The sequence below is a fragment of the Rhamphochromis sp. 'chilingali' genome (assembly GCF_963969265.1).
Source record: "Rhamphochromis sp. 'chilingali' genome assembly, chromosome: 7".
Lineage (NCBI taxonomy): Eukaryota > Metazoa > Chordata > Actinopteri > Cichliformes > Cichlidae > Rhamphochromis > Rhamphochromis sp. 'chilingali'.
The window spans coordinates 37,717,757-37,731,594 of NC_137934.1; the positions used below are offsets into that span (position 1 = coordinate 37,717,757).

At 41.7% G+C, this 13,838-nt stretch overlaps 1 protein-coding gene across 2 annotated transcripts; it reads left to right on the top strand.

Moving 5' to 3' along the window:
* The first annotated feature begins 298 nt into the window (after nt 1–298).
* On the top strand, nt 299–11,387 carry hcfc2 (host cell factor C2). Of its 2 annotated transcripts, none has more exons than XM_080886904.1 (17): nt 299–533; nt 1,019–1,167; nt 1,256–1,416; nt 1,502–1,704; nt 4,471–4,555; nt 6,351–6,454; nt 6,623–6,856; nt 6,945–7,148; nt 7,380–7,414; nt 7,975–8,095; nt 8,755–8,811; nt 8,897–8,952; nt 9,034–9,177; nt 9,264–9,446; nt 9,536–9,833; nt 9,921–9,993; nt 10,080–11,387. In XM_080886904.1, the coding sequence occupies exons 1-17, from the start codon at nt 368–370 to the stop codon at nt 10,087–10,089; spliced, it is 2,283 nt and encodes a 760-aa protein (XP_080743030.1). In that variant the 5' UTR covers nt 299–367; the 3' UTR covers nt 10,090–11,387. The 2 variants fall into 2 exon arrangements, with proteins under 2 accessions (XP_080743030.1, XP_080743029.1); XM_080886903.1 differs by having other exon boundaries at nt 301–533; nt 9,261–9,446.
* The last annotated feature ends 2,451 nt before the right edge of the window (nt 11,388–13,838 follow it).

The following is a 13,838-nucleotide window of genomic DNA, read 5'->3' on the forward strand; positions in this document are numbered from 1 at the left end:
TGGCGCAAATGGAAATCAAAACTTTGTGTTTTTCCCCTTCCACCCAAAAAATAAAAATAAATAATGAGAAATATTTTTTCAGATGAAAAGACTACAAATAGACAGATATGCATGTGTAAAATCAATTGTCACAGGCATCAAGAATATGTGCTTCCACCGAATAGTTCTCCATCTCTTCACGTTAATCTAACGAACTGCTCTGCAACTCCTAAAAACTCATATACAGAAAAATTAAGCCAAACCAAAGATCAGAGTGAGACTTCCCATTTGTTTGTTCCTCTTTGGTTGAAGTTCCTGATGCCCTCTCCGGTCCGCCCCCATCTTTAAAACGTCCACAGCGCCAAACTTTGGGCTCCCCAACGGGAAAATGACGAGCAGCGAAGAGGATCCGCAGTGGAGGAAAGTGCATTCCGTTACAGGAGTGATACCTCGGTCCAGGCATGGACACCGTGCAGTCGCAATCCGGGAGCTCATCGTCGTTTTCGGTGGTGGAAACGAAGGGATAGCGGAGGATCTCCATGTTTACAACACTGGTGAGCTACCGTTAGCATTCACGCTAACTAGCAGGTTAGCGGCTAATGTTTTTAGCATGCTCGAGAGGGAAACGACCCCTTAAGCTAACGAGCCCTCCACCACGGGCTTTTGTATACTGTATATGTGTTACATATATCTTTATAAAACAACCGCAAAATTATAAAATTGCGTGTACGATATTATTTGGTTGGGTTCTTTTTCATGTTTGTAAACTATCCACTTACTTGATCAGGAGAGTTTTATAGTTCCGAAATGTAGTGAACTGTAAAGTGAATTTGAGCAAGAGCCAAAAAAAAGTAAGAACGTCACATCCTTTGTTTAAATATATGAAGTTCTTTTGTTACTTAAGGTGCAGTTTGGGTTATGTATGTAAAAATATATTTAACGTGAATGCGTGAATTGTCTCCAGGCCAGCTTTGGCCAGTGCATTAAACATTATTAAGACTTGTATAATACATTGGCTAACAGCTACCCTTTTTCCCAGTCTCAAAGCAGTGGTTTCTACCTGCGGTTAGGGGTGACATCCCTCCTGGCTGTGCAGCCCATGGCTTTGTTTGTGAAGGTACTCGAATACTGGTCTTTGGTGGAATGGTTGAGTTTGGAAAATACACCAACAGCCTCTATGAACTCCAGGTAACACTGTCTCTTTTTTCCACTGCAGCTTCTTCTAACTCTGCTGCTGTTATGGGGAAGATGTTAAAAGATATTTTTTGTTTCTCAGGCGAGTCGCTGGCTGTGGAAGAAGCTGAAACCAAGGGCACCCAGAAATGGCTCACTGCCGTGCCCTCGGATCGGACACAGCTTCACTCTTGTGGGTAATAAATGCTACCTGTTTGGAGGGCTGGCCAATGATAGTGAGGATCCCAATGGCAACGTGCCAAGGTACTGTGCAGACACATCTTTACTCTCAAGAATGGTGTAAAAACCTGTAAGTGCTCTGTGGTTTATTGGGTTTTTCCCATTTTAGGTATTTGGGAGACTTGTATGAATTGGAGCTCCAGTCAGTTTCAGGGGCCAGAGGCTGGAACATTCCAGACACAAAGGGCCGTGGTCCCTCTGCACGGGAGTCCCATACATCAGTTGCCTACACTGGCCTTGGTTCCCCGAAGCTCTACATCTTTGGAGGGATGCAAGGAAGTCGGCTAGATGACCTCTGGCAGCTTGATCTTGGTAGGAGTGATCTTGGTTTTATATATCATAGTGACTAGCTGCAGAAAGAAAGCTTTATTTTGATGTTCACTTGGATTAAAATTTAAATTGCACTAGTGATACTTATGCTTGTGATTGTTGCCAATTGTCATTCTCTCATCCTGCCCAATAAATTGCAAGCCAAAAAAGAACAATAGTATAACAACAACAAAAAGAAACAACCTAAATGCAAGTGTGGAGTCGATGGAAGACCAGAGTCGTGGAGGATTTGGGACAGAAGGATAGCAGCAAGAGTGTAACAGGATTAGAAATGAGTATATCATAGGGACAGCTCAGGTTAAATGGTTTGGAGGCAACGCTAGGCAGCAGTGAGATAGTTTGCATATTTACAGAGGAGGGATCGTGGCTGTATCGTACAAAGAATCATGAAGATTGCAGCTGCCAGGCAGGAGGAAAAGAGGAAGACCACAGAATGCGATTCATGGATGTAGTGGAGAAGGACATGCACAGGGTTGGTGTGATAGAGGAGGATTCTAGGTATAGTGTGAGATGGAGGCAATCCCTAAACAGACCAGCCAGAAAAAGAAGGACAAAAAAAGGGTTTAAGCATGAATTTTTAATAAAACTGCCTTAATGTGAGAGTAAGTTTGGTTGATATTAACTCTACACAGGATTTGCAGTGTGTGTGTATATCTATCTATCTATCTATCTATCTATCTATCAAAAATTCATGTGTTTGTATATTTGTGCAACATGGCAGTAAGTATAAAATGAAAACTGTAATGGTGAAAATACCTTTGGTTGTGCCAGAAGTTGGTGAAGTTACATATGATCAAAATTGTCAGTGTTCAGTCTTCCTCCAAAGTTGGCAACTCTGAGAAAATAAACCAGCGTTATGAATTTAAACCTTTGTTTGCATTGCTCCTCAGTTAGGTGTCAGCTGTGTCATTCCCTGCAGGCTTCATTTTGTTATTTTGACCTTTTAAGCTAATTTGGCAATTAGAGCTGGGCGATATGAGATTTTTTCATATCACGATATGTTTTTTTTTCATTTCAGGCGATAACGATATCTATCACGATATAAGCCAAATAACTATATTTGTAAGATTTAAATGTGCCGTTGCTCACAAGTAAAATGTGAAATAATCAGCAGCTTGTTTTTATTTAAATATTTATTTCCCATAATAAGTTCAACAGGGTAGATGTACTTAAGGAACATGAGACTTTTTCAGATAAATAAAGGCAAATATTGCAAACTACACAAAAGGCAGCCGCTAAAGCGTTTAAGTTTCAAAATAGAACAAACGAAACAGACTAAATTGTCAATTCCACTTAGAAACAAAATATTAATTCTAAAAATAAATCTTAGTTTGTTTTACAGAAGAACAGACAAAACTGACTAACTTTTGTCAATATCAAATAAACTGAGAACTAAAAGGAAATTCTCAATCTCTCCTTGTTGTATAGCTGAGCTTTTCAAACAGTTTTAACAGTTACTTTAGTCTGACAAAAGCCGAATGACGAATTAGCGCTTCCAGTCAGAGACCGAGGCTACGTCCACACGTACACGGGTATTTTTGAAAACGGAGATTTTCCGTTTTCGTTTTAAAAAATAATCCCGTCCACACATAAAGGCAGAAATGAAGGAAAACGCTGCTATGAACATGCCAAAGCAGCAGGTGGCGCTAGATTCCTAACCGTGCAGAAATATTGGCCAATCAGAAGTCTAGAAGCCTCGGTGGGAAAACGTAAACAAAGCTGGGGCATAGAAGCAGAACCGAGTCGTATGTGTGGAGGGACAGTAACTGTGTGTATATGTAAGCATTTAAACACTGCAGAGAGTACAATTAACAGTATTGTAGAAGTTAATTTCACCGAAACAATAACGTGGCGCACAGTGTGACGCATGCACCGGTTTATTGTATTTCCAGACTTGCTTTCGGCACAATTTACAGTGCACGCTACTCTGTTTTTTGTCAGACTTGAAATAGCCGAAATACCTTCACACTACGGACCTTCTTTGGCTCTTCCGTTCGACAATCTCTCCGGCATTGGAACCATCATCTGTTTTCTCTTCGGTCACGCTCGGTTGATTTTTCTAGTCGGCACACTCATTTCCTCCATTACGCGCTGGCTCCATTACCCGCTGGCTGCTTCCCAAACAAACACACGTGCGGCTTGGCACTTGTGCTGTACGTAACAAGTCACGCGACGTGACGCTGCGGCTGTGATTGGTTCGGCTCTGCGCTACTTAATTTGGATTGGCTGACCTTTTTTTTTTTTTTTTTTTTTTTTTTTTTTTTTTTTGAGGACAAGAGCGGCGAGGTCTATCGCGATAGCTTAATTTCTCTATCGAGTAAAAGTTATATCGCGATACATATCGTTATCGTTCTATCGCCCAGCTCTATTGGCAATCATTCATCACAGAAAGGTAACGTTATATAACTTTGCTCAGCCATGTCTCTAACACATGTGAGTCCACTGAGATCCTCATAATTAGAAAACGGTCATCCCCAATTAGATGTGAGATTTTCTTTTTTAATGTGCATAAGCATATTAAGTTCAAGGGTTGATGAATTAACTGAAATAACATAAGAAATTATTTCTGGAAAAACTCAAATTGCTAAATAGAAAATCATCAGAATGCAAGAAGTGACATGTTTAACACCCTGATTTTTCTCTTTGATGTTTTAAGCCCTGTTTGCATGTCTCCATTTCTAATTGGTAATGAGGAACAGGAGTTTGGAATATTTAAACACACCTATATCTTTTCTTTGTCGTCGTTAGACACAATGGTTTGGTCAATACCGGAAACAAAAGGTTCCACACCATTTCCCAGAAGTCTTCATTCGGCCAGTGTCATCGGAAACAAGTAAGCTTCTTATGTATTAACACCAGAGAGTTTTTTGTGTTCCTCTCTGGCAACAAAAAGCTACTTTATATTAGGGCTGCCACAATTAGTCGACTAATCACGATTACGTCGACGATTTATTTAATAGTAGACGCGTCCTTTAAAGCTTTGTAAGATCCCGAAAGACACAGGAATAAGCATTAGGGTTTAAGAGTGTAATAACGGGCTGAAACAGAAGGTGGCAGCACTGCATGTACAAGGATGCCAGCTGCCGTTAAACCCCAAAGAAGAAGCAGCGGTGTCCAGCATCGTTGCTGTGTCCAAATTCAGGGACAGCATCCTTCGGAAGCCGCATTTGTAGGCCTATTATGTTACAGCGACACGACGAAGGCTATCCAAATTCGAAGACTCCGACAGATGTGTCCTTCAGTTTTATTACTCTTTCTGGGTCACAAAATAAACTTTTAACATATTTTCAGGCGAGAATGTAGCTGTGTAAACTTCAAATATCTGCTCAGTTTATCAAGACATCACATATTTGCAAAAGTGCTCTGACGTTTTCGAGAGACGTCTGTTACCCACTAGCTCGACAGCTAGCCGGGGTTCAGGGCTCACTAGAGCCGGCGAGAGCAGCGGTCTTTCGCTACTCGGGTTAAACACGATATATAAGTCACTTAGATAGTTTAAAAATGTTATTGTTTGGCTTTTTTCTGTGTTTTATTTGTTCCTTAGTAAATCAGTTTGGCTGAGATTAAAGTTATAGTTTTCACAAACTGAATAATCAGTTTTCTATTTATTTAGAAAACTGAATAAACAGAAGTGTGAGATGGTCGAGAATTTACTCCAATGTCCTGTTGTATTTTAGATAGCAAGGAGCAGATGGCTGAGTTTATTAAACTCCACTGAGACCATCTGCAAATTTCATTAAAAATTTAATAAACTATCATCTTGTCTTTATTTTTAGTTAGCACATATTCAAGCTGTAAACTAATGATAGTTATATAAGAGCAGATGCATGCTGTTAAAATAAGCTGTACGCTTTACCTCCAATAGATGCATGATGTGATTAGTCGACTGATCACAAAAATAATCAAAATAATCGTTTGTGGCAGCCCTACTTTATACTCTGCCATGTGGCTAAATCTGATAATGCAGCTTAACTTTATAAATGATTATCTACGTTGATAAAACATATTTCAGTTCGTCCTGAGCATAATGCTACACTATACTGCCAAACGTATTCACCCATCCAAGTCATTGAGTTCAGGTGTTTCAGGCTCTTCCATGGCCACAGGTGGATCAAATAAAGCTCCTAGGCATTCAGACTGCTTCTACAAACATTTGTGAAAGAATTAGTTGCTCTCAGGAGCTCGGTGAATTCCAGTGTGGTACCGTGATAGGATGGCAGCTGTGCAACAAGTCTAGTCATGAAATTTCTTCACTAATAAATATTCCACAGTCAGCTGTTAGTGGTATTATAACAATGTGAAAGCCACTAGGGATGACAGCAACTCCAACATACATGAAGTGGTAGGCGATGTAAAATTACAAAGCAGGGTCATCTGCTGTTGATGCACATAATGTGCAGAGGTCACCAACTTTTGGCAGATTCAGTTGCTCCAGACCTCCAAACTTAGTTTGGCCTTGAGCTAATTGGTCAAGAACAGTGCATAGAGAGCTGTAATGGGTTTTCATGGATGAGCAGCTGCATCCAAGTCTTACATCACCCAATGTTTGTGTGTTATTGTTTTATAGTTCTTGTGTATATATGAAACCAGAATGTCCTTCGACATAGTCTGGTGTGTTCTGTCTGCAGGATGTATGTTTTTGGCGGCTGGATTCCTGCTCCAGAGTCAGAGACGCACATTGCTTTAGGAACTGAATGGATCTGCACTAATTCCCTGAGCGTTCTCAACTTAGGTGAGTTCTTCTCATTATAACCCCTTAAAATAACTTATGAGTGGTTTTGTAAATGAGATCTGTAGCCTGTGAGCCTTTTTTGTTTGTTTGTTTAATCTCATCCATGGAATTCCTACAATCCTTCATGGAGGCCAGCAAGCTCACTGTTACCTGGTTTTCCTATCACAGACACTATGACTTGGCAGAACCTTGGCCCAGAGCAGCACGATGATGATATAGAGTACCAGCTGCAGAGCCAGGGACCACAGACCGATGATCCATATGCCTGCAGGCCAAGAGCCAGGGCTGGCCACTGCGCCGCTAGTGTTGGCTCCAGGCTTTACGTTTGGAGCGGTCGTGATGGATACCGCAAGAGCTGGAACTACCAAGTGTGCTGCAAGGACCTGTGGTACCTGGAAACAGGTGAGAAACGGGGGAGCGAGTTAGGGCAATGGGGTCGGTGCTGGGGGGGCAAAAAGCACAAATCTGTTTAAAAATCCTTTGGTCTCAGATCGACCAGCGACCCCAGAGGCAGTGCTGCTCATCAAATCTACTGTCAGCATGCTCCATGTGGCATGGCGCCCCCTGGCTGCGGCAGACTGCTATATCCTCCAGATCCAGCCTGCAAGTTCCCCCAGGACTACAGTGAGTGGTCCCAAACCAGCGGATCCAACAGGAATAGATGGTCAGAATGGAAAGGAAAAACAATCTGCTGGTAAGGAAAGCACAGCCTTCAGTGACTTCATCAGTTTATATTAAAATCTTTATTGGATTTAGATGGAAACGTTTCTGTGTAGAGCTAATGGTCACTGCAAACAGAATACAGAATACAGCAAAAAGGGAACAATTTCAATGCTTTCAGACTCATAAAATACACTATTGACACTATCAGTCTTTCTTTACTTTCTTTGTAAAATGGTTTGATCCCATCATTGTCAAAATGAAGAAACCGCAAACCGAGAAGAGAAAGGAGCAGCACAGGTAAGAGTCTTTCTTATATCAATAATAAAGGCTGGGCAATATGGGGGAAGAACAGTGATCAATGTCAATCAAATCACTTCTTGTGGGCGTTGTGCTGTCAGTGGGAGAAACATTTCATCGTCCAAGTGACTTAAGTCTTTGAAGAAGTCACTTTTTTCCCCTTTGTTTTCTCTCTTGTTATTGTTCCTGATTTAATCGTGTACAAAGCTTCAGTCGCCCAAATATCATGTGTGCTATTGCCGGCTGCCAGTCCTACACGGTGCTTCAGTTTAAAATTATGTGGCTATAGCTCAGATCCAGCCACATCATTAGTTCAGTTCAGTACTAATCTTATTAGCTTTTTGGGTTATCTGTCAAAATGTGAATGGAATGAGCTCTACTGGCTTTATCTTAACACTGAGGAAAAGTTACTTCACAATAACTGTATTTATCATTTTATCACCCAGAACTATCTATAAATAAGATTTAATACACAAACACTAACATACAGCCACACTAACACGCCAGCAGTCCAGACGTAGTGCTTAAATTTTCTCCCTGATGTTTTTTTTCTTTCTCAGGGTGCTTTGCTGCAGCAGGATGCTTCAGCAAAATCTTCAAATGGCTCAGCAGACAGTCAAGCACAGGGTGGGAGGATCGATGGGAGAGACTTGAAAGAGGACTCTAACCTAAAACTCTGCAGTAAGTCTCTTATCAGGTGGTTCTTGCTTAAATGCTGTTTTATACAGTTCATTTCAGTTTTGTTTATACGACCTCAAATCACCACAACAGTCACCAAGCCACTTTTATATTGTAAGATAAAGACTACAGTAATACAGAAATAACCCCCAACAATCAGATGTCCTCCTATAAGCAAGCGATTTACAACAGTGGGAAGGAAACTCCCTTTTAATAGGAAGAAGCCTCCAGCTGACGCAAGGTCAGGGAGGGGAAGCTATCTGCTGTTACCAATGTGTGTTTAAGAATTTAAGCTCCTGCACAGTAATAGTCAGATATGTTTGCAGAAACATGGCTGCACAAATAAACTCTTACTCCAGTTTATGACTTCTAATCTTAGACTCAACTTGAAAAAAATACAAAAGCAATGCATTCTTTGACGTGGCTAGAGTAGCTTTGTACGAGTCACAGTTCAAATTATCCTTATTTATCATATACTCTGCCTTGGTGCAGGCACAGCACTGTTTATGACAGAATGTAAATGCTTCAAAATTTGCAGGCCACATCAGATTGTGTTACTGAACCGGATGTGACCTATAATGTAATTTAATTTTTCTCCAAAGCAGGATTTTGTTGTTATGACATTTTTAGATTGTTTTTGTTTCTGTGTGTTCTGTTTGTAGCTGCTGGGCAGGAGACTGCAGCAGCAGATCTCAGCAGCTCAGCTCAGCTCCAGTCAGGTAATGGTGGCTCTTACGCTCTAACATCAGTGATATTTGACTGGTGAGGATTTTAAAACGTGTTGATTGTTTTACCTTTTTACAGGCAAAAAGCCGGTTTCTGCAGACAAGACAGCAGATTTTTATACCCACACAGATCAGGTCGGATTTTCTTCTGATAGTGAATTTTTAACTCTGCCTCTCAGCTTGGTTCATACTAACACCACAAACCATCACCTACAGGTTCGGCAGAATCCAGACAACGCTGTGTGGTTTGATGTCGGCGTGTTCAAAGCACTATTCTCTGAGGTCAGCCACTACTACCTACCTGCTGATGGTGACCAGGTGACATCTGCCATCAACAGTCGGGCAACGAACACTAAAGAGGTAAAAACCAGAAGTGAATGGTGTTTATGAAGAAACCACCTATGGATTACATCTTACCCTCACATGCTCGCTCTCTCCTTCAGAAGAAGCTGCCAGGGCCTCAGGACTACCAGGGCAGAGAGAAGCAGGAGCTGGCTACCGGTCAGACATACAGGTTCAGAGTTGCAGGCATCAACTACTTTGGCCAGGGAGATTTCAGCCCAGTGAGCGAGTTCAAAACCTGCCAGCCTGGCTTCCCTGGAGCACCCTCTGCTGTTAAGATTACCAAGGTGACACACAGTATCAAGAAATATTGATGCAAAGATCAGGAAAACTGGAAAATGTATTTGATGTGCTTTTCGGTATCGTTTGCATGTAGGCCACTGATTCAGTCCACATCACTTGGGAGGCTCCTTCATCTCCATCGGGCCGGATCCTGGAGTATTCCATGTACATGGCAGTGAGGAAGAGCCGCTCATCCACTTCGGATCGGCCGGGTCAGATGGCGTTCATCCGGATATACCGTGGCACCAAGACCTCCTGCTCGGTCAGTTCCAGCCACCTGGACAACGCGCACATCGACAGCTCTGCCTCCAACCGACCAGCAGTCGTCTTCCGGATCGCTGCAAAGAATGAGCAAGGCTACGGCCCAGCCACGCAGATCCGCTGGATTCAAGGTGGAGCAGCTTCCGATATTATTTATTTAAACTTCCTCTCACATTAAAATGATGGATGTATCAACCTCCTCTTTCTGTGTTTTATAGATCCCAGTACACTGCGAACATCACTATCCAAAGCTGACAGCAGTGCTGAGGCTGACAACGACGCTGCTGACAGGTGATCAGAGTTTTTAACTTTTCTGCTTTGTTTATTTTTCAAAGTGGACACTTGTAATTGGTTCTTTATTTTCTTTCTTCTTGCAGCTCCAGCTGAAAATGTTTTAGGGAAAGGACTTTTCACTCAAGATGCTGGCAAATCTATTTCCCAATAGTTTTGTTAATTTATTTTTAATCTATTTAATTTTTACTTTGTAAATAGATTTACATTTTCACAGGCTGTTTGGCCACTGTTCTGTTTTAGTTAAAGTGTTTTGTTAAGTAATTATTATAGTATTATAAGATGTAGAAAACACTGCAAGTATTGTTTGAAATGCATTCTGGAAGACGTGAAGACGCCTCAGTGTTTACTGAACAAGCCACTGACGGGCTATGAGAAGGAAACACGGGTGGTCCTTTTACAGGCCCCACCGGTCCCACGGGGTTATGAAATATCAGCAATGTTACTCATGTTTTTGTGTCTTACTCAGCCACATGTTACTGCAAACTTGTTTCCGTTATACGTATATATATAATTTCAGTTTGATTTTTCTTTGTCTTTACATTTATCTCACTGTAATGTATGTGTAATACATCACAGTGCTTTTATTAGCATGTTCAAAAGCCATGTACTCTTAACCTATTTCTGACATAATTTCATTTCAATATACTCATAGCCACAGAAAACAGTCATGTACTGGGTGAAAGGTATTACAGCTTTGCCATCTTCTCCATCGTGTTACCGTCTTTACCAGGTGCAGTAAAGATGCCACACTTTTTACCCGTTTCATTTTCCTCTTATAAAAGACTCTCACTCATCCATATATAGTTTCATCAGTTAGCCACTGGAATTTACACTGAGTAAATTGTTGTTTTTATAATTCGGATTATATCAATCTGCACCTGTTTTCTTGAAGATTTATAAATATAAATGTCATGATAGTATCAGCAAACATCAGCCTGTAATTGTGCTATTGAGGACACTCGCAGCTTTGCATGGACCTCAATAATGTACAGACCACAGGCAGTTATTACAGAGGCTGGGTGAAATACTGTTGCAATATAATGGAAAACAAAAAAAGGGGTGAATTTACATTTTTCACTTTTAAAGCAGTGACCAGAGAGTGCACAAAGTTTCTAATGACAATCATTAGTGGCACTGTATAGGATTTAAAAGAAAGGTGCTCAAGATACGACTACCTGCTGGATGCTGGTGTAACACCTGTGTGTGGGCCGGTGGAGATGTGCTTCAGCATCTTTGGTCGGTTTGTTGCTCTGGATCAGCAGCAGCTTCTTCTGGTATCTAATTGCAGATGTGTGCAAGCTGCTCAGGTCTCAGAGGTGATGAAGTCTAATGTGTGTATAACTAATCAATGTGACCTGCAATAATAATAATAAAAAAAACATCCATCCATCCATTCATCAGTTTTCTTCCACTTATCTGGGGCCGGGTCACTCGGGTAGCAGCCCAAGCAAAGAAGCCCAGACTTCCCTCTCCCCAGCCACCACCTCCAGCTTGTCTGGGGGAACACCAAGGCGTTCCCAGGCCAGCCGAGAGATATAATCTCTCCAGGGTGTCCTGGGTCTGCCCTGGGGTCTCCTCCCTGTGGGACATGCCCAGAAAACCTTGCCCAGGAGGCGCCCATCCTTGTCAGATGCCCGAACCACCTCAACTGACTCCTTTCGATGAGGAGGAGCAGCGGCTCTACTCTGAGCCCCTCCCGAATAGCTGAACTTCTCACCCTATCTCTAAGGGCGAGGCCAGCCACCCTTTTCCGCCGCTTGTATTCGCAATCTCGTTCTTTCTGTCACTACCCACAGCTCGTGACCATAGGTGAGGGTACGGGCGTAGAAAGAAATATGTTGTTCTCAAATATATATTTAGCATTTCAGTTAAAATATGAAGAGTCGCTGCAACATATTTTGTTGAATGTGGTAAATGTGTGTGAAACAGCTGTGGTAATGTATGGGTTAGTATGAACTATAATGTGGAAATACCAGACTATATATGAAGGTTTGATACAGTAGCAAATATAATTATTACTGTAACAGATATAGCACATGCTTACAGGATGAACACTTTTTAGTAAAAATCTCAGTAATTTTCCGCCCTACAACCTGTTTATTTGCTCATTAAAAATGATCTAATCAATAATAAGACAGCAGGCATGTAGACGTGAACGAGATGACCTGCCGCAGTTTAAACTGAGCATCAGAATGGGAGAAAATGGATGATTTATTTGACTCCGGGCATGTCATGGTTGTTGGTGCTAGATGAGCTGGTGCAGCTTCCTTTTCCCTGAAAAGTAAACTTCATTCAGATTGACTGTCCCTCAAAAACAAAATCACACCAAAAAAGTCAATATTAAACACTGAGATCACAGGCTGATCCGGCTCGTTTCATGTGGCTCGGGAGAGGTTCTTAATTTATTTCATGTCTAGGGAATGTGAAGGCCAGTCATCAGCGTCCGTGCCTTCCTCATTTATGAGTTGCCTTCACACTCTGACCACATGAATGACCTTCACAAGGAACCAGAAGTAAGCCTCATAGTAAGGTCTGAAGGGTTCAATAACAGGAGTCAGTACTGTTGGTCTGTGTGGTGCTCCTTGGATAACCATTGCCAAACTATCACTAACTTACTGCCAAACCAGCAATACTGGAAGATGTTATCCAGGTAGCACAACATCTCTCTTGTTCTTTCCACATTTTTTCCACATCTGTCACGTACTCAGTGTAAACCTGCTCTTATCTGAAAAAGAATGAGGTGCCAATGGTGGACCTACCATTTCTGGTGTTCCCCATAGAACAGCACCATGTAGACTGATTGGTGTTCAATGAACACAGGTCCTTTCAGGCCCTCATGTCATGCTCATGGAGACTTCTTGACCATATGTTTAGAAAAATGCACATGAGCACCCTGATAGAGGTTATCTTGTGGGGCTCTTGCAGTGCTCCTCCCGTTCTTCCTAAATCAGTGGAGCAGATGCCAGTCCTACTGATAGATTGACCGCCCAGCCCAGGTCTCCTCATGTAATGGCCCATCTCCTGGTAGCTCCTCCACACTCTTGAAACTACTGGTAGACACAGCGAACTCTCTTGCAATAGCACACATAGATCTTCTAGAAATTGAACTACCTGATTAATCTGAATGAGCTTCAGGTCATGCTGCAAGTAATGACACTTGCAAAAAAAGCTAAATTAGAAACAAAATAGCCAAGGGGCTTAAGGAAAAAGCAGTAGTCTTCAGACCAATGTTCTTTCTAGGAAACGCTGACACTTGAATATTGGTGTTGACCATTCTGGAGGTGGTCAAAGTGGCCAGAAGACAGGAAAATGCCCCAGGGAAGCTGGCAGTGAGTGAATGTCCCCTGCGTGGGTAAATGCGCACGGTTCGCTTCGGAGACTATCACGGATCCTGCTGTATAATAACCTCAGCTGGAAGAAGCGACAAACCAAACATAGGCGAATGCTTTAAATATGGGTTTGGGGCTGTTTACGTGTGAATAGGGAAAGGCACTATCCCGTGAACCAAAGTGCATAAGCTCAGGAGGACGTAATGGACATTACAATCGGCGATTGTAATTTAAAACTTAGCACCTGCACACTCAACACTGATATAGAATAAAACGACTCAACTGAATAAGTTTCTAAGATCTTCATTAAGGAGTCTTTATTCTCCAAATTTACATATTAAAAGATTTCCAAAGGGAAGAAATTGAAAAAATAAGAACTGATTATATCACCTTCCCTATCCCTCCTAAAGGGAAAGAAGACCAATTTAAAATTTTGAATAAAATTTACCTGACAAATAGACTCCTTGATGATAGATTCAAAATAGAAACTGGTAATTGTGTATTTTGTGAAAC